General features: G+C 38.4%; 1 protein-coding gene across 2 annotated transcripts; it reads left to right on the top strand.

Annotated features, from left to right (window-relative positions):
- Window positions 1-1,788: 1,788 nt before the first annotated feature.
- On the top strand, window positions 1,789-20,891 carry LOC149012564 (proline--tRNA ligase, cytoplasmic-like). 2 transcript variants are annotated; one of them, XM_089158116.1, is made up of 14 exons: window positions 1,789-2,127; window positions 2,213-2,604; window positions 3,211-3,276; window positions 3,366-3,451; window positions 3,526-3,618; window positions 4,206-4,322; window positions 5,184-5,371; window positions 7,205-7,271; window positions 13,417-13,539; window positions 13,663-13,815; window positions 15,796-16,080; window positions 16,390-16,608; window positions 19,698-19,791; window positions 20,581-20,891. In XM_089158116.1, the coding sequence occupies exons 3-14, from the start codon at window positions 3,231-3,233 to the stop codon at window positions 20,643-20,645; spliced, it is 1,536 nt and encodes a 511-aa protein (XP_089014242.1). In that variant the 5' UTR covers window positions 1,789-2,127; window positions 2,213-2,604; window positions 3,211-3,230; the 3' UTR covers window positions 20,646-20,891. The 2 variants fall into 2 exon arrangements, with proteins under 2 accessions (XP_089014242.1, XP_089014243.1); XM_089158117.1 differs by having other exon boundaries at window positions 1,789-2,604; window positions 3,211-3,273.
- The last annotated feature ends 434 nt before the right edge of the window (window positions 20,892-21,325 follow it).

The raw sequence follows: 21,325 nt of genomic DNA, 5'->3' as shown, positions 1-21,325 counted from the left end.
TGGAAACAAACTAATAAATCATTCTTGACAAAGATTTTGTCACTCCTTGCTATGTGATCCGCCACAACATTGGCCGACCAACTACATGACACAAAGTAATTGTCCACAGCAAATGGATCATTCTTAACCAGCTCTATAACGTGCTTGTAGTCCGACTTTCTCCAAGCGCATAAAGGATAGCCTTCCTCATAGCCAAGGCTTTTCCTTTTGGAGGGGAGCTAAACTGGGACGGTTCTGAGATGGTCTCAATTGGGCCCCGAGTGACTCTTAATGATGCTTCCCAATCCTTCTTGTGGGCTCTTTTCTTTAACGTTGCATTAGAATTAACAGTGTCAATTGTGTATCAAAGCTGTTTAACCGTACCAAACTGTGTCGTTTAAAACTGCACTCTTCAAAATTCGATCTGATCATGTATCAAAACCAAATTTCTTGGTGCAGATTTCTGTTTCATGTACTCATCTTGTCGATATGTACCAAAATCGTACCGAATTGATACCATACCAAATTAAGGGATATAAATGTAATTTTACAATTAAAATACTTTACCTTTACCTTATCTCTAATTCCTTGTTTCAATTTTTTGTTTCGTCCTTCACTCCTCTTCTTAGATTTACTTGTTTTGTCTTTATTAATTAGATTTATTTGCTTTGTCTTTGTTAATATCATATTCTATCGATTGTTTGAGTGCAATTTCATTAAGATCTTAATGAACTAAGAACAAAAGTGGCATGGGTTTATTTGTACAAAAAATGTACTGCACTAGATCCCATGTTAAACCGTTTTCCTACACCGATTTAATGCCGAAACTATACCAAGCTGTTTTTGCAAACACTGAAACTGTACCATATCGTGTAATTAAGTACGGTACAGTTTTATTTTTTAGTATTCAAAGTTGGTACTGTATCAAAACCGTACCGATTGACACCCTTAATTAGAATTGATCTTGAAAGGGCCATTAGGGGGAGGGATCCAAATTGATGGAGGACCATGGGCTTTGGTAGACTTGGCCTTCTTCGGATGGACTTGGATAAATTCCTCAAAAGCTAACTGAGCTATCTTCCAATGATCTACCCTGAGTTTCCTCAAGCTTTGATACCCACTAAGCCTTTGAGGCTGAAGTTAAGAGCTTGTAGATAGAGCATAGGTGACAAGGAGTACTCAAAGAGAAGATAAGATGGAGCTCCCCCTTCAATCCCAAAATTGAAAAACTGGTGCAGTTTGTTTGTACAAGTTCAAGTTGGGGCTTAGGCTTTATTGTGAATGATACCAATGGATCGAAAGCCCATTGTTGCCATCTTCAACCAGTTTGAACTTGATAGTGTTGTGAATGGGGCCGATTGCAATGTGTGTTTTTTTTTTTTTTTGTAAACGACAACATTTAAATAAAACCCATATATAGTACATATACGGGTTAGTTAAGACCACAACACAAAGCCCAACCCAACAAACTCAGAAAATTTATTAAGTCCAAGTCCAACTGATGCAAAATAAATTCCAACCCAAAACAATTTCTACAATTAAAAGTTTCTAAATTTTAGGCATGAGAAACCGGGAAACTTTGATCGATAAAGGCATAAATGAGATTTTTATTTGGGGCAGCGAACAGTGGCTGCTGCGGACGGTTCTGATCGAGTCACATCAACAAAAAATGATTGAACGGTTGGGAATCACAGGGTGGGGGTATACTTGTAATTATTAGTTTTTACTTTTATATGTTAAGGATTTAAAGTTTTCTAATTTACAACATTAAGTCCCTTTCATCATATACCCGACTCCCTTAAGTTCTTTCTCATTATTCTCAACCGGCGATCTGGAGGCATGAACCACGATGGGATGATGGAGCCTCCGGCAGTGCTTTCAGTGGTGGATCTTCACCGGAAGTGGAGGAATACGTCGAAATGACTCTTGATTTCAAGGATGGCGACACCATTATTCTCCGGAGAGTTGAACCTGTTGGAGTTTTTGATATCAAATCCACCCCGAAATGGATATCACTCGCCGTCGATGTCGAGGTCGTCGACGTTAAGGTGAAATACGTCTAATCCTATCTATTAAGCAGCGTCAAAGATGAGACAATTCTCTCAGAGATTCTCATGGGGCTGTGGAAAATCCCTTTCTGCATCGCAGGCTGTTGGTACTGCTGGTGTTTTCGTACTAAATCTAAGTGCTCAGAAAGCTCTTCGTGGACTCCGATTCATCATCAATCGCAAAGGTGGTGATGGATGGACTCAGGTGGAGCAGAATTTTGAGAAGCGCGATAAAGACGGGAATTTGGGAGTCGGGTATATGATGAGAGGGACCTCATTTTGTAAATTAGTAAACTTATATTCTGTCATTTAATTCTCAACCGTCCGATCATTTTTGGATGATGTGGTGCTATTAGAATCGTCCGCAGCAGCGGCTGCTGCAAATAAAAATCCGGCGTAAATATGTTCGAAGGACTTAAGCAAAATGCTAGAAACCAATTTTGTTAAAGGCCGGGAAGAATCTTCCTTTTAGTAGTGTGTTCTTACCACCAGCAGCAGCAGACCTGGTAAAGGAGGAGGAAGAAGAAGAAGAAGAAAGAGATCCTCTCTCTCATTGCGTGGAACCCAACACCAACAGGTTGGTTTTGTTTTTCTTTATCAAGGCTGTCTCCTCCTCTCGGGTTCTATGTGAAGTGTAGACTAGAGCTTCGTTAAACCAAGATTTGGGTTTTTCTATTCATATAATTGAGATTTATATATCACCTAATGCAGTTCGAGACTCGTTGGCCACTTCATCATATGTGACTACTTTTATTGGCATTCTGACTTAAGGTTTTAATTATTTTTCCTGAGTTTGGAATGCAGGTTTACCTTTGGATATTTCTTTCGTAATTTAATTTGATTGGCAGAACTAGTTTGAATCTGTTGAAATAGGATGTTCAGTGGAACTGTTATTTGGTTAACTTGGCTAGATTCCATTCCGGTTTGCTGTCTGGGTATTGTCTCAGATAAAGGATGAGAAGTTCTGAAGTGCTTTTGTAACGCAGAATACTACCCCGGAGATATCTCTCTGACCAAGTAGCCAATAACAGATTTAGTAATTGCGCGTACCTGCATCATATGAATTGGAATAAGAACCGAAAATGCCTTGTTCACCATCTTTTTCATTGTAATTATATTTAAGAAAATTTCTTTATATATGAACTATTCTTGGTTAACTCATTCTGAATCCTACCTTTTGAAGCCTTGGGGCATCCCTTGAACATGGCCAGCAAGGAGGCAAAAGCTACAAAGTCCAATGCAAAAGGTGGTGAGTTCCACCCACTTAAAAGTTCCCCTTCTGATAGTCTGAAGCAATTGTATTCCAGTTAGTTTGTTTGTAATCTTTAATCTTTTCAGGAGGGAGACAGAAGGAAGTGAAAAAAGAGACCCGTCTTGGTCTCTCTCACCAAAAGGATAGTAACTTCGGGGAGTGGTATTCTGAGGTACATGGTACTTTTAGAAAAGTGTTAGTGCTGTCATTTGTTATGAAGTTTTATTTCAAGCTCCATCTTTACAGGTGGTCGTTAATGGTGAAATGATTGACTACTATGACATTAGTGGTTGTTACATCCTAAGGCCATGGAGTATTTCAGTTTGGGAAGCCATGCATGTAAGTGGAAAACCGACTAGTCTCTTCTTAGTTTTTTTCAATCTAAAAGTTATGATGTATCCTTTTTTTCGTTCAGAGTTATTTTGGAAATCCCTAAAAGTAACCGACCAACAGGTTTTGGTCCAATAATGGTTGGACTTAATAGATTGTATTTTATTTTTAATCTTTTAGTTTCCCTAAGTAGGAGTGAGTTAGACTTTGGTTTGAGTTTAATATTTCAACTCTGATTTGTGTTTATTTTTCTTTAAAGACATGCTTGTAACACCTAGCAGAGATCAATATGAATTGAGAGGTCAGTCGAGTTTTAACTGGGAATTTGATTGTGAGATTTCTTCCCTTTGTCCGTACATTTTTTTCTTCTTCTTCTTCCTACTCTTCCAATCCTCTGTCTGTGAAGACCCACCATAGCAGCCCTTTCTCAGGTCTCTATTATTTTAGTCATTCCTAGACTTTTTTCTGCATCATGGGGAAGTAAGAACCTTTTTGTGTTGATGGGGTATCTATCTTTATGTCATGTGATTGATTTTTCAACTTATAATTTATAATTTATGTTTTCCAAATGTTAACTTTTTATTTTCAATGTGCAGGACTTCTTTGATGCTGAAATAAAGAAGATGAAAATTAAAAATTGTTACTTCCCACTATTTGTATCTCCTGGTGTTTTACAACGGGAGAAGGATCATATTGAAGGTTTTGCTCCAGAGGTAAAAATTCAAATGCTTTTAACATGATTTGCATTCTAAAATCAATTGTTCTCTCCAAACTAGGGAAAATGCACGAATTGCAACTTAAAACACAGGAGTCGACATGGTGTGGCAAATATTTTAGCTCCATAAGATACTTTTGGCCTGTTAATGGAGATGAAATTATTTAAAAGTAAAATAAATTGTATAACTTTTTTAGTCACTATTGGTTATGATGTTCTAACCAATTGAGTAACTTTTGCCAATCTAAAAGTGATGTTTTATCCTTATTGTTTACCAAGTTCCTGTCATTTGAAAAGCAGTAAAAGCATTTCAGTATAGAAGTTCACTTGTTCTAGTTAATAACTTAATACAATTTGTTTCCCTTACAATGAGACAGAGCCTTTATATTCACCAAAAAATGAAAAAAAGACAGCTTATGTGATGAACAATTTTAGCAAGAATTGTATGTGTCATTTGTTCATCCATTAGACTACCTGTGTTGCTTGATAAAGGCTTCGTTTTTGGTCTTCATGTTTTTGTTCTTGAAGAATTTACTTTCTTTATCTTAAACAAGAGTTGTATGTCGATGTCGGTTCAGTCAGTGCTTCAGTTTTTGTCTTGCGGAAGCTGCATTTTGTTGTTCTGGTTATAATTTAGCTTATACCAAGAGATAAGAAATCACTATCTTTCTGTTCTGACAGCTATTTGATTCTGTAAGAAAGAATCTTATTTGTTGTACTGCTTCTTAATCACGTCTTCAATCATGATGGAAAGGTCTTCTGCTGCTTGCACTTTTGTCTCTTAAATTTGATTCTTTATTAATATATTTGAGTGGTGTGGTGTTCATACTTCATACTCAGTGGCTGTTGGCCTTCTCAGGTTGCTTGGGTCACAAAATCCGGAAGTTCTGACTTAGAAATACCTATAGCCATCCGTCCCACCAGTGAGACGGTTATGTATCCTTATTATTCCAAGTGGATCAGGGGCCATCGTGACTTACCTTTGAAGCTTAACCAATGGTGTAATGTTGTACGTTGGGAGTTCAGCAATCCTACTCCATTTATTCGGTACTTCTTGTTCATCATATGACCTTTAATTTCATTTTTCATTTATGTTGTTTCTTAAAAAAGTATATATATAGCATTTTTTTTTCTATATAACAGTGGAACTTTAATTTCAGATAATCAGGCAAAAGATCAGCCATTTCTTTCTCAGTATGTGGACTAGTATATATTTTCAAATGCCTGGTTGAAAATGCAAATGAGATCACAATCCCTTGTGGCTTCGAGCACTCAGTAATTACGAAATGATTAATGTCATATGTTCCATTCCACCTGCATTGTTAGATTTTACAATCATTTTTCATCTCCATGGTAGAGCATCAAAAGGATTCTGATCAGCAATTGTTACAGCCTTCTGGTTCTTTATCTGTGCTTAAAAATAGCCTCTTTTGTGGCTGTTGTGGTTTTACTGATTAGCTTTTATGATTTTTTCCTGGATGCCCTTATGAGTCTGAGGTTGCTTGCTTTTCATAGTGCTACCTCTTGATCCCATTTTGCATGACAAACTATTCCCTTTTATTTAGGTTCTAGTTTAATATTGGTTTTAGGTATTTAAATTCAACTATATTAATGGTTTTACCTTCTGTTGGCTTCTAAAATCTTCAACTACTGAAATAATTGAACAAATAAGATAGATTAAAAAGAGCTGAAATTTCAGTGACCTTGAATAGAACTTCAGTATTTCCTTTAGGTTTTACTACTGCTTCTTGGTCTTCCATTGCATGTGCACTTCCATTGCATGTGCACTATTTAATTGATTTAGCACACTCTCTGTGTTTGTGTATAGATAATCGTTGTCATCTATTTAATTGATTTAGTGACAGTGCACATTCTATTTATGTTTCCATATGCTCAGTAATTGGTCCAATGGAGCAGCATCATTTTCTGATGCAAGACCAGACATCTGATGATCTAGTTGAATTAATCTTGGAAACGGGATCTCAAGAAAAATTTAGAATCTCAAAGTCAACTCAAGTTCAATATGGTCAACCAAATAGTCAAGCTTCTCAGATGAAGGTCAAGCTTATGGAATCATTCCTTCACTGTGAATAGTTTTAAATCCTTCAAAAGATGAAAGTGGTTGTATAAATAATTTTCTGCTGCTCTTTTCCATATCTAATATGCTAGGCTAGGTGAATTCTCAGTTGCTAACATCTTCATTGGAATGTCGTTAATGTTTCTGCCTCAGATATGCCATTGCTCTCTGTGCCAGGGGCATTCCTTATCCCCCTGAGAGTTGAGACATGGTGTTACTTCACTGACACCTGGCTCACCTTTGAGTGGATCTGCCCTTTTGTGCACCTTTGTGGTTGCTATTTTGGGGACAAAGCATATCTTATATTTGTGCATCCTTTGCTGGATTAGTGGCTTGTTTTAGTTGACTAAATTAAATGTGGTCCATAATTTGAAAGTATTTTTTGGCTATGGATCTTATTTCTTATCATCTGTTACACTAGTTATATGCTGCAGAACTTGTGCTTGCCTTTGGTGCTTTGTATGCTCTTCTTGCTTTAATAATTCTGCTGCTTTAGATTCACCAAGCGGGTTGTCTCACCAAAATGGAGGCTTCCTCAGTGGTTTTGGTATGAGTGCTCAGGCATTGTCTACCTAAGCTGTTGAATCTTCTGGACCCCATTTCTACCTGTCTGCATTATATTTGACATCTACTTTATTTGCTTATTTCTTTTAGCATGATTATTAGCCTGTATAAGGAATATTTTTCCTACATATGGCTTAATGGAAGCTTGCTTCTTTTTTGATTTACTAGTGATCTCTGGCTCCTGGTTAGTCTAGTTAATGATCTATTTATGCAAACTTAACTTTGACATGTGACTTTAGGAGTCGTGAATTTCTTTGGCAAGAGGGGCATACAGCTTTTGCCTCAAAGGAGGAAGCAGATGCAGAGGTATTTACTTTTCCACCTCTTCCCCCCCCCCCCCCGGTTTTGTTTTAGGTGTTATGATATGGATTTATCTAAGGTTCCTATTGCATACAATTCTAGAGATAGCCCTTGCAATACAAGAGAGTTGAGGGTAGTAAATGTAAAATGGAGAAGGATGGAAGGGGACATGATGTGAACTCGAGGACCCCCTTTGTCGGAAGCTCAAGTGGGGTCCCCAGGATGGCTCCAAGAAGCCACCATAAGCTGGCCGATTCTCTTTAGAGGGGTATTTTGGGCATTTTAGTCCTTACTTTATGTCTGAAATTGTTTTTTGAATTTTTCAGAATTTTTGTTTAGTCCAGTTTGGTAATTTGAGTTAGGTTTGGTTTTGCTTAAGAGTCCCAAATTGGTTTAAAGTTGCTTTGCTTGAGTTTCAAGTTAAGTGTCTACAAAAGATTCCAATTTAAGGATTGTAATCTCGTAGTAATTTGATTGCTCTTTTAAAGTTGTTGAGATAAGTTAATATTCCTTGTCTTTTCCGTTAGGAGTTTTGGATAAGAGTCTGTGATGTACTGACTTTACTGTGTGCCTGGGAAGGAGTAATTGAATAATTGACTGTTGTGATGTAGCTTCAGTCGAATGAGGGCCTGATAACCGAGATCCTGATTAGATCCAACTCTGGATTCAAACAGTAAGGGGTTGGTTAGGTTTGGTTATGGCTATGGGTATGGTTTTGTGATTTGGGCTAGAGTGAGGGTGGTTTCTGTGTTTCTGATGGAGATTTTTAATGTATAATAGCTTGGGGATCTCATATGGGATTGTTAGGTTAGGCGTCAAAGAGATTAGGTTAGGTTTCAAGGGGAAAGGGTGATTTGTTCAAATCGGAGGAAAAGATGAGATATCTCTAAATGATATGAGGGTGATTTTTTAAAATGATATGAGGGGCTTCTAGGTTTCAGGTCCTTGGGAAACTTGGATCGAACCTAGAGCATAATAGGTATGTAATTTTCTTAAAGTTTGGGAAGATTAGGTTGGCTAGAAACAAAATTAGTGTTTTCTTGATTTTGGAGGGGAAAATTTGGGTTTCAAGTTAAGAATCGGGATATTAGCATGTTGCTGGTTAGAGAAGGCTGAAATTGGGATTGAAGGTTGGGTAGAAACAAAGTAATAGGCATTGGGGTTACAAGTTGGTGGAATCTTTTTGTTCTTTTTAAAGGTGGGGGAGGGGGGGGGGGGGAGGTTGGGAGTTACGGTAGTTATTGATAATGGTGGGAAAGAAATGATTGAATGGGGCTGGGGGAGTGAAGTAGAAATTCAAGAGGAACAGGAGAAGGGTGATGGGGGTGCATGTTCCCAGAATACCTGGAGGGGTGAAGCCTTGTGAAGGTTGGATCAAATTAGAAATGGAATCTTGAAAGATCTTGGCTTGATTTCACCTAGAACCTGAAGGTTTCTCAACTCTTAGTGCTGCTCTGCTCAAAGGTGACATAAGTACCTTAAGGTATCTCAACTCTTGGAGCTCCTCTGTGCAAAGATGACATAAACCAGTTGTTGCTGCAGAAAACACACTTAGAGCATTGAAAGTGATGTAAATCACATTCAAGGGCAACACAAGGACTGGGGTTACTTCGCCATAACCCTACGGCCCCTGGTACCACTGGGGGTATTTTAACCATCTTGCACATTTTAGTGGGTATAACTTAGGGTATAGTTGGGTTCATTATGTTTGTGGTACCCTAGATCTTTTTCCTTTATGAAATTTGAGTCATTATTTTGCAAGTTATCAAGGAGTCCTTATTCGAATTGGATTCTTAGTTTGGAAGAATCCACTAGAGTTGCCCTACTCATTGCAAGGAATCCATATCTACTCTTGGAACTCTTATTGGATTCTTCTAGAGTAAGTTATGGAGGCTCCCTGGATGAGTTAAAAGTCCTAGTCTATTAAGAGTTTTAGTTTGATATGCATTGTAAGTTAGAGTCCTAGTCCATGGTAGAAGTTCTCACTCTTAAGCGAGATCTTGCCACCTTGAAAAACCAAGATCTCGACCATTTCAGCGAGATCTCGATCGAGATATGCGATTTTTTGGAGTCAACTCGGTGGCCCATCTTGGTGGGTATTAGGGTCCCAATTGGGTTGAAACTTGGTATTTAGCCTATTTAGGGCCTTTTGAACACATTGGTGGCCTTGGATTTGTCGAAAAACCACCCTAAATATGATTTCTAAGTCTACCTATTGTGTGAAACTGACATGTTGTAGGATTAGGGAATTCAAGGTTATACAACATGTAATATAAAACCTTTAAGGCATATAAATGAAAAACAAGTTTATCAAATGCATCAAATAACCTAAATGTCATCAAAATTCCATTCATATGAGTGTCACAATCTCAATTTTCAAGAATAGAATAATAAAATTATACAACCATTAGAAGTTCTATATAAGTCATTAAATCATAAGTTCATAAGACAAGAAGAGAATGATTGATCTTCCTTCGATGTTGTAGATGTGATAAGAGTAGTTGCAAGTGAAAATCTAGCTGAAATCCGGAAAAAAAGGCGAAAATTGAGAGTTCCAGTGAGATATGGCGAGATCTCAAGCGAGATATCCCAATTCTCTGCTCTCGATCTCCATCTCCTCTCACTTTGAAAAAACGAGATATCTTGCGGAATCTCTCACCACGTCCTAGTCTAATTTCTTTTAGTAGGCTATAAATAAGTCTTCAAACCTTGGCAACTTGAAGTGAGTGGTTTCTGCAGAATTTTTTAAATTCCAGCATTCTACTTCAACTTTAGCAGTCCTAATTCAATCCCAAGTAAGTTCCACCACATTCCGCCTTCTTCTCTCCCACGTCTCTAACCCTAGTTTTTGGAACCCCAGCCCCTCCCCCTCCATTGTAGGTCAAACCCAGCCCCTCCCAACCCCTGCGGCAGCCCTATGAACCATTCCCCATCCCTACTACTACTACTACATAATCTAATCCTCCACTATCCCTAGTCTATGACCCCTGCCCTTTCCCTTAGGCTTGTAAGGGAGAAAAGAAGAAGAAAAACAGAGGCAATTTCTGGAAATTCCAGAATTCAAAACCCTAAGTTGCAGCAGCTTGGTAGCACAACTAGAACGCTATTCCCTAGACCTAAACTCTTCCCCTTTTTAATTTAGAACCTAACTCCAGTCCCTTACCTGCAATCCCAACTTCTAGCCCCTCCCGCATCTAAGACCCTAAAATCCTGCAACGTAGTTTCATAATAGAAAACCGTATGATGCAGAATTGAAGACATATTTAAGAAAGAAGAAGCCCATTGGGTTAGGCCTATCAAAGGCCTAAAGCTATCACCCAAAACAGCCCATGACTTTCATGGGCTAAAGACTGTTTTAGTGGTTTAAAGTTAGCCCACATATTTTGATCTCCATGGTCTAGACCTAAGCTCAAGTCTAGTTCCTCAAAAAGTCAATAAAAGGGGTTGTGCTTTGAGAATAAACCAACTTATTGTCAAACGAGCTTTCCTTTGTCAAGAGTTAGGTAGTAGTTGAGTTATTAAAGGTAGGTGGTGTTAGCTAGTGGTTGGATGTTATCATTAATGTCTATGTCTCTCTAGATAGCTATATAAAGAGACTTATGTAAGAGGTGAGGACACAATTCATCAATTGAAATCAAATTGCTTTGTTAGCATTCATTTTCTATAGAGAATCCTTGTGTTTGATCTAGGCAGGTTGGTGTTCGATCCAATTGATCCACCTTGCGGTGTGAAGCCCGGATGTTACATTGTTGTTCTCAATTCCCTCATATTGTTCTTTCAATTTCTTCATCATAGTTCTGCCCCTGTTTTGAAGATCTATTCAGCCCGTATTGTTACTCTATTATCCTTATAATACCACTTTAGATTCAACCCTCTTTCACATCTAAATTCTGTTTCATCTTAAGTCTATCAAATCTAAACTTGATTCACTGTGAAAGGTCCTATTTGGCTACTATTTTGATCAATCAAATACAGTACTACATTACCCTAACCCTAGAATTGTTCAAACCCTAAACCTCCAAATCCTAACCTCAAGTCCAGATCTGAAATCAATAAAACAGCGAGGTTACAAGCTTTAAAAACACAAACCCTAAACCCCTAAGCCTGGCTGAATCTACCCTAACCCTTGCATCTCTAGAGTTTGTCAAAAACCCTCACTAAAGGGTATTCCAGCCCTAGGAGATTGCTGATTCTCAGGGAAGAGTATCTTGGACTGAGCCTAGATCCATGGCATTATTCCAATTTACCTAAGGCTAGATCCTGGTTCACATCAGAAAGCTTGATAAAGTATCAAATATTCTGGACTGTAGAGCCTTCCATCGAATAATGGGTCTATTTATCATAAAGTGATTGAAGTCCTAATAAAATTGGGACCAAACCTGACTAGGACTTCCAACAGCTGCTATGTTGGTCTTTTACTTTGACCTTTACAAGGACTGAAGCACCCAAACCATGGGCTGCTTTTTTGAACTAGAGGCTTACTTTAATAAATACTTGAGAGACTAAATCAAAAGGCTGGGAATAATTACTAAATTACCCCTGCACAACTGAAAATAACAGCATAATTCTAAGTAGGATGAAATCCGTGCCCCATCTTGTTACTCATGTTTTAGGCCCATAGGAAAGGTCCAATACTAAGTAAACCCATGGAACAAAGGGCCCAACTCCTATATACTTATTCCGAGGAAAACAAACCCAAGTAGGTGCTGAAGTTGCATCACCGAGTCTTTTGTAAAACGTATATTTGGACAAGAATTTTCGCGTTGCCTTTTTTGAGTTGTGGCTCTTTCCCATTATTCTTGAAATAAACAGAAACAGCTGGAAGCCTGCAATGTGCTGAATGATAGATTCCCTAGCAGACGATGCCTTTTTTGGGAGGATGAAAGAGCTCTTTTCATTGCTGGCTTTTTGCCTGGACATTCTTTTTTCCACAGATTTTCAAGAATATGATGAATGAAGAAATAAAAGCTTTTGGTTTTTTGGTATAACAACAGCTGTCTAGTGCAGCTGGTGCAGCTGTGGTGGGCTAAGCCCAGTCTCACACAAAGGACTTGAGTTCAGGCCTCTGGGCTGTTACACTCCCCACTTAACTATCAACCCCCCCCCCCTTCTGCGTACAACAAAAGCAAATAAAAAGAAGTACCATCTAGAAGTTCTCTTATCTCAAAGGCTGACCCCCTAAGGAAGTAGCCCATAGGGATGGCTACCAATTCTTGCTGATTCTTCTGGTCCCTGTAGCAAATAGAGCTTTTATCTGTAGAGGATATTTGGGAGCTCATGGATCGTGTTGGGAAAAAATGTTGGATTATGACCCCAAGTCTGGTCCCTGGTTGCAAATAGAACTTTCTTATGTATTGATCTAAAGGGCGTTCGGGAGAGAGGGGTCCAATTAGGGATTTTGTTTGGAAAGAACTGGTGGATTGTGACCCTAAAAGACAAGGCCCCTTCTTGTTGGTGAAGATGTGAAAGTTTGCCCAAATACCTAAAAAGCCCCAAAACATAGACAAGCCAAGTCATAGCTGAAGAATGAGTTGGAAAAAAAAATGAACTGAAACAAAGGTGTTTGTGTAAAAAAAAAAAACTGGTGGATTATGACCCTAAGTGACAAGGGGCCCTTTTTGTTGGTGGATGTCAAAAGTTTGCTCAAATACCTAAAAAAGGCACAAAACATAGACAAGCCAGGTCAAAGCTTAATATAACTGAAAATGAGGCATGCTGGTTCAGTTCTGGTTTGGAAAAGGGGCTCAAATTCACTGTCCAGATGCTGTTTCTTCAACTGAGAACCAATTAAAAAAGAAATGATTGACAGCCTCATCAACAATTACAATCTTTCATGAGTCCCATGACAACCTTCTATTTGATTCTGTAAATGATTGTCTCGTCATCAGGGAAGTGTCAAGTGTGAGTACCTTCCGGTCTGAGCTATTAGGAAGACAAGTTTGGCATTAGGATAACTACATGGGAACTTTTATCTGTGGGCTGTTTTATCCTTCTTTGAATTTACTATACTGGCTTCTGTACTTATTTCTGACAAATTATTTCCTTCAATTCTCCAAGTTTTGGTTAGGTTACTATTTATATTTTAATATGCTATGTCCTTATGTTTCTGTTTGTAAAGCCCCTATATATAATTATATTTGTCCACTTTCAGGTACTTGAAATTTTAGAACTCTATAGAAGGATATATGAAGAATATCTTGCAATCCCTGTTTTCAAAGGGAAGAAGAGTGAATTGGAAAAGTTTGCTGGTGGGCTTTATACTACTAGTGTTGAGGTACTTAATAACCATGTTCTTATTCAAAGTAATCCAGATCTCCTGTGTGATCTACTTGATTCTAAAGCTTGCTTTCATACTTTGATGTATTACTGTTTATTAGTTTTCTTTTCTTTTGTCTAGGCATTTATTCCTAACACTGGTCGTGGCATACAAGGAGCTACCTCTCATTGTTTGGGTCAAAATTTTGCAAAAATGTTCGACATAAACTTTGAAAATGAGAAGGGAGAAAGAGCCATGGTCTGGCAAAATTCTTGGGCATATAGTACTCGAACGGTAATTTTTTCCCCTCCTTCCTGCCTGCATGTTATATACACTTCTCCACTCCCAAAATAACTCAAATGGATTGTAATCTTATAATGGCAGAATATTCTGGATCTCTTGATTCATCAACTTGCTGGTTATTATACATAATTACTGATGTTACATCAAACAGAGCTGATTGGAAGGCAATTATCTGTGTAGCTGACCCCATTTAGTTGGGCGAAGGCTTGTTATTTTGTTATTGTATTGATGTCAAGTCACCTTAGGGTTTTAGATCTCCTTGATTTGCAAGAAAGATGATGCAGTCAAGATTATCCAAATGGATCAATTCGGCATTGGAATACTTTATTTTAGCCCATGAGTGGGTTCTATCTGGTTCTTATTTTTGGTTAATTGTTGTTATAGGCCATGTGTGGGTAATGTTATTACACAGGATTAGTAGTTAAATACTTAAATTCAGTGTCTGAGGTAGTGTTTAAGTTAGATACAATATCTGATAGCTAAATAGAATTCTGTTTTGATGTATTTGTATTTCGTTGAGTCTTTAGTCGTGATTAGGAGTCCTTTTATGAGTCAAGTTAGATATATTGCTTTAATTCCCCTGTTTTGTTATCTAATTTAAGAGTAAATTTCTATATGTACGAGTCTTTATTTTTCTTTGTTTATGCTTGTTATCCGCATCCATCATGGAATATATTTTTAAAATGATTAGTCAAACCCTGCATGGCATAGGGCAGCTTGGGGGTCATCATTTCGGGAACCTTTGGTGGTCTTTTTTCCAAACAGTATTGCTGCTTTAGTTCATTATCTATCTGTGAGTGGGGCTTTTTCTTCCCTGCGATCTGGTTTCTCTTCTTTGTGTTCCAGTAGTGGTGGCAGTCTTGACATTGGAAATTATATTGTGCGGTTTCATTGGGAGTGGATAAAACTTCGGAGTGTAAACCCATATCTATGGATTCTTTGCCTAATGTGTTTTCCCTTTGTGAGCCTGGAAGCTATGTTCAGGTGGTCGGCTTCTGCTTTCTGGTTTGATGTGCAGTTGCCTTTTGCAACCTAATTTTTGACTGATTAAGTATTTATTGGTTGGTATCATGAGGGTTTTGAATAAGATCACTTTCCTGAAGTTTCACTTTGGTTGGAATTCTGTTGAGGATATCTGCTCTCTCCTGCTGTTGGCCCTTGCTGATTGGAATTTGAAGGTGGTCCCCACCAAAAAAATTGAGAATTGTTTTCCCAAAATTATAACTTTTCTCTCTCTCTCTCTGCTCTATTTTCCTTCTTATCACTTAAAGTTTATTTTGTGAGTTTATCTCTTCTACTATATTTATTAATCCTTATCTTGTACTTTGCTAATCTACTGACCTAGTTGCCCTTACAAAGATCTGATTGTTACAGCTGTCACTCCCTTGGAAGCTTTGGAGTCATAGAACTGCCATTCCCCCCCCCCCTAAGGTTGGCTATTGTGACCTAGGTTCCACACCTTTGCATCATATGGTCTTATGTTAGCACTCCAATGAAACACAATCTTCTAGATATTATTGGTTGGTCTCCCAATGATTACCTAGAAGGTAATCTGTTCCCGTGTTTATGTCTTGATACATGGATCAGATTATGCTCTTCTGTCATGGAATCCAGATTTGTCACTATCTACATAAGAAATCCATTTCTTGCTCCGGTAGCACAACTGCTACTTTTCAAGAAATCGTGGTTTTCCAAAAATTTGCTGGTTCAGCTGCATGCTTTGCACGGTGTAATTATAATTGATTGGGCAGTCTATCAACTAGGGATAGAGCCTGCCAACTGGGCTAGTTGGTATGTTATGTGATAAATTTGAGTAGCTTTTGAAATTACATTTTTTTTGTTGGTATGCATCGAATTAAAATTGGCTTTATGGGCAACTCAGTGCATGCGCTGCATGTTTGATGGGAAATTCCAAATATTAACAGATATTTATCCTATGTTAATATTTTCTTGTTTATTTGTAATATACAGATAGGAGTGATGGTGATGGTTCATGGGGATGACAAAGGCTTGGTACTACCTCCTATGGTCGCACCTGTACAAATTATTGTGATTCCAGTGCCCTACAAAGATGCTGATACAAAAGCCATATTTGATGCCTGCTCAACAACAGTCAAAATGTTGACTGAATCTGGTTTTCGTGTTGAAGAAGACTCTAGAGATAACTATTCACCTGGTTGGAAGTATTCACATTGGGAAATGAAAGGTGTTCCTCTGAGAATTGAAATCGGTCCAAAAGATGTTGCTAATAGTCAGGTACTGCTAGTCTATCTCATAACACTTTACTTGCTAATATATCAACGCATAGCAGTTTTTGCTGTAACCGCGCTTGGAACATATATAATAGGTGGATGCTTAGGTATTTTTGTATGCCACTGCAACATCGTATTTTTGTGAAGATAAGGCATTATATTTTTATCATGTCTAGGGTTCCCCCCATAAAGAAAGTTGAGACATGTTATAATTTTTTTTTAAAAAGTGACGTGGATTTTGTCATAGTCATGCTTTTTAGTATAATAATATATATCATGCATTAGTGAATGAAAAGTGTCAAATTTTTTGCAGGTTCGTGTTGTCCGCCGTGACAATTCAGCAAAAATTGACATACCTATGTCCACTTTGGCTGAGCAAGTGAAAGATGTTTTGGCTAGTCTTCAGCAAAGCTTGTTTGATGCTGCAAAACAAAAGCAGGATGAGTGCATTAAGGTGGTGCACACATGGGATGAGTTCATTGAAGCACTAAATCAAAAGAAGATGATATTAGCTCCTTGGTGTGATGAGGAGGTACTTTTTCCATTAGTATCTTATTATTACTCCACAAAGGGGTGTATACATTCTTTTGTTTTATGTTTTGCTTTATCCTAGGCATTTGCATGTCGATTATCAGGTTTCCATCAGTTAATGGTACTTGCAACTAAAATTTTTAATTGTGTGTTCTTATGCCATTGAGACTTGAGAGTGAACATAGTTCTAGATTGATGTTACCCGAGTAGAAGCCAAAACCGGGATCTGCTATTGGCTGTGGAAAAATAGGTGAAATAGTTCAACTTGGTTGAGATTTGATGAGGTCTTGGGTTTAGGTATGAGCCTAGTGCAGGTTACACTGAGAAAACTCAAAAACCAGGGGCTGTAACAAGTTTTGCAGCAAGATCTTATGGAGATTGATGTGGTAGGGTTAGGGTTTTGATGATGGAACTATCTGGATTTCAAGGGAAAGTGGATCGAATTTCTGTAAGGAAAGGGACGAACTCAAACAAAATATGATGCTGTTTTTATGGCTTGTTTAGTCTGGCAGTGAGGGGTGTGTGAAAAAAAGGGTTAAAAGATGGAGGATATTTGAGGGGTTGGATGTGTAAAGAACTAGAAAGAAAGGCTGGTGTTTAAGTGAAAACTTGTTTGATATATGCATGAGATTAGGAGGATTGATTCATGAAATAAATTTTATGTTCATCTTTTTTTTTTTTTTTTGGATGATTAAATAATTCATTACCAAAGAGAAAATATACAATAGCACAAACAACAAGCAACCGACAAGCGAGATATAGCAAGAAAAAGCCTCAACTAACAAGCAGCCTAAGAGGCATTGAGCCAAGCAAGAATTTAAGGGCACTAATAATAGCAAACTTGTTACATAGCACAAGAGATCCAAAGCCATACTTTGCACATGGACCAACTAGCAACAATGAGCCAAGCAAGAATTTAGGGCAAACTTGATACATAGCACAAGAGATCCATAGCCATACTTTGCACAGGGACCAGCGCTGCAGCATCACAATTGCAAGGGTAAGTAGCACAAGAAATAGATAAAGAACTAAGAACAGATTAGACTCCAAATAATTTGAGAGTTCAAGATCGATAGCTTTCATGGTTTTCCCCCAAAGCCGGAGAAGCCGTCAATGGCTAAACTCTTGAGTATTTAAAGCCAATCCCAGAAACAAGTAGGAAGAGAAGGAGAAACAAAGGGAGAAAGGGCTGGGAACAAATCAGGGTTGAAAAAAATTCGGAGATATCAACAATGAAGGCCCTCATGGCTTCCCTCAAAGCTAGCGAGACAATCAAAGGCAAGAATCCTCAACGAACAAATTGAAACCATGAAATAGGAAGGAACGGGCAAGAGAAGGAGAAAGAAACAAGAGAAGATTCGGAGCAAGAAGCTATAATGGCCCTCACGGCTTCCCCCGACTCCGAGAAGCCATTAAAGACAAGAACCCCCGACGAAGAAACAGAAAGAGAAGGAGAGAAGATGAAGGAGATGAGACCAAAATAGGGAATGAAACAGAACTTGAGAGATCCGCAACAGTGGCTCTCAACGCTTTCCCCCTAAGCTAGAGAGACCACAAGAGGCAGAAATCAACAACATCCCTAGACAAAACCGGAGAATGGATCTCGGAAACGGAGGGGGAAGAAGAGGAGAATCAAAGGGGAGAACAAGCTACTGCCAGCGGCTCTCCGCCTCCAGAAAGGCCAAACAAGGAGAAAGCGAGAGAAGAAAGAGAGGAAGAGAGAAGGAAAGGAGACGGAGAGATGCACGGAGGAGGACCTCCGGCATCTCTCCGCCTCCAGAAACGCCCGATCGGGAGCAGGCCAAGCAGCAGCAGCTGCAGCAACGATCCAAAGGAGCTACAAGACGAGAAGAAGACCAAAGGAGATCTGAAGAGGAGGACCGGATCTGAACAGCCACTTCGACGCAGTCGCAGTTGCAATCGCTTTCGCTTACAGATCACCTGAATCGACAAATGGAGGAGCAGCAGATCTGAAGTGGAGGAGGACCAGATCTAATGCAAACGCTCCGACACAGCCGCACTGACACAGAACCTCCGGCACTCGCTGAACCAGATGAAGATCTGTTGCAGTCACTCGCAGAATGTCAAAGCAAGAATGTTCATCTTTATTGAGGATAGCAAGAATGTCAAAGCAGAGCTGGTCGATGCCCAGGTACATGACCTTAAAAATATTTCGTTTAAGGACAATAGGAATTGATGATTGGACATAGTCATTGGCTGTCCTAATCGCAATTATAAAATACTTGTTCTAAAGAAAGATTTTTAGATTATAGCACAGCGATGCTTCAGGGCATATGTTGCAATGGAAAGGCTGAAATGTCAAATGATAAAAAGGTTCTTCACTTGCAGATTTTAGAAGCTTTTAAGCTATAATCATAAATATTATAGGATTTTTAAATGAAAATCATTGGAGAATCTGGTGGTAACATATTCCAAGGATATGCAAATTACGATCCTTTAAAAGCTTTAAATATGTATTTATTTACTTCGAGAATTCTTAAAATGGTTGTATAAGTATTGCCATCTACTGGAAGGAAACAGTGGAGGAAAAGATTTTATTGGTCGATGAAAAATGTTACAACAGCCTAAGACCAGAGAGTCCAGGAAAGAAGAAAGTGCAGAACTGTATCCATTAAACAGGATATAAACCGAAACTTGTAATTTGGTGAGGGTATAATTTCCAAAAGAGGCTGGGACCTTTGGACACCCTTATAGCGAGTCTATCTGCAACAGCATTAACTGGACTAGGGCCCTAGTTGACTGAGCAGCTCATCTGGCTGGCCATTACTTGATAGTATTTATAAACCCCCTGGTACTTCTTACTCTAATCCCAGCTGTGTTAACTGTGGCTGAGCCTCCGTAATGGTAGAAACTGAATCCTCGGAGTCTTTCCTTCTCAAAGAGACTCTAATGGGTGCCCTTTGAACTTACTTTTTCATGTCTGTATTTTGAAATTCAAGATTTTGTTTGCTGGGGGGAAGAATTTGATTTATTAAGGTAATTTGAAATGAGGCAGCTGGTTGCTGTTGCCAAACTAATAGCTTACACTGTTTATAGCTGTGTTCATACCTGATGAGTCTAATTTTCTAGGATGTGGAGAAAGATGTGAAAGCAAGGACAAAAGGTGACATGGGAGCAGCAAAGACCCTCTGTACCCCATTTGACCAGCCGGAACTCCCCCCAGGTAGAATTCTTTCTGATACTTTGGTTTTTGGCCCACCCCCACCCCCACCCCACATTTTTCTTCTTCTGCTAAACTATTCTTGGTGTTCTTTGCTTCACCGTTTTCTCTATTTAGTCTCTTCCTGGTTAAGACTAGAATGAAAGACCTTCTAAGAAGGCGTTGCATAATTAAGTCAGTAAATCCTAAAAGTTTAAGAATGGTTTGAGAAGGGAATGAATTGCGGTTGACTGGTTTCATATTCATATTCTGGATTGCATCTATATCTGAAGGCAATAGTTACATGTTGATTGATTTTTATTTTTTATTTTTTTGGGGTGAGTGGGTAAAGAGGAGCTTTTGAATTATATCAATAGAATAGTTATAAAAATTACATTGTCTAGTAAAGCATGACCATTGCTGTCCTTGCGTAAAATTTCAGTGAGACGAGGGAATATGGGGAAGCATATAATGATGCGACCATCCATGTTGTTGCCTATGGGGTCGGACATATGTTGGGTGTGAACAAATTAATCAGAATCTACATCTACTAGTTGATAATTAAAACTGTACCTTGATGGCTAGTTTCAAATTTAAGACTTATTGAACAATGTGTAATGTTATCAGTACTGTGAAAGTTAATTGCAGAATTTATCTATATGCCAAATTCCTGGATTTGCAATAGGATATCAAGATTGCTAATGATCCTTAACTCTTTATTACAATTGTATCTTGTTAGACAAACTGAACAATACCAGGTTTATTTGAGTTTGTTTGCATTTGCTCACTTGGAGTTTCTCCTCAAATTTTCAGGGACACTTTGCTTTGCCTCTGGAAAGCCTGCAAAGAAATGGACCTACTGGGGCAGGAGCTATTAAATCTTGGGCTATTGGCTAGTCAAATACAATTAGTTTATGTTAGTTTTCTTTCTACATTTAATGTGTGGGGTTGCATATGGTTTCTCACTAATCACCACTCCACACGGTGATTTTGGTTCTGTTTGTTTTTACTGTTAATTTATTAGATGATGTTACACTACTGAGCAACTTATAAAAAGACTTCCTAGTGCTAACATCAGAAAGCGGAATCCAATGGAAATCCTTTGGTAAATTTTGTTTAGCTTCGTTATCTCTCAACGTGTTGTACGCAAGCAAATTGCTTTCTCACTATGAATCTCGTGGTGATTTTTCTGCCGCAGAAGTAGACTATAGGCACTTAAGCATTATGGGTCAGGTCTATCATCCATATCAGCCGCTAGTCGTGCAAATTTCGGCAGAATGTAATATGTCTTTCTGATTATGAGCAGGGCAATCATTTCCTTCAAAATATTTTCTTCTGAATTTCTGGAAGGGAAATGTGAAACATGATGGAGCTGAGTTGGAAAACAAAAGAACGAAGTTAGGTTCTGAAACGTAACAATGGCTAATTTAGTACCTAATATGTCTTTTAGGCTCGGCCAATTAACTTGAAAAGATTAGAATAGTGGGTGGTGTTGGTGGTGCTTTTTGACCATTAAACACCATAAGGAAGCTCAATATTAAATGATTTAAGTGGGTTT

The sequence above is a fragment of the Hakea prostrata genome, chromosome 6 (genome assembly GCF_041222555.1).
Source record: "Hakea prostrata isolate BN-2017 chromosome 6, UWA_Hpros_2, whole genome shotgun sequence".
NCBI lineage: Eukaryota > Viridiplantae > Streptophyta > Magnoliopsida > Proteales > Proteaceae > Hakea > Hakea prostrata.
Note: the sequence above shows the minus strand (reverse complement) of the source record. Positions and strands in the feature narration are given on the sequence as shown.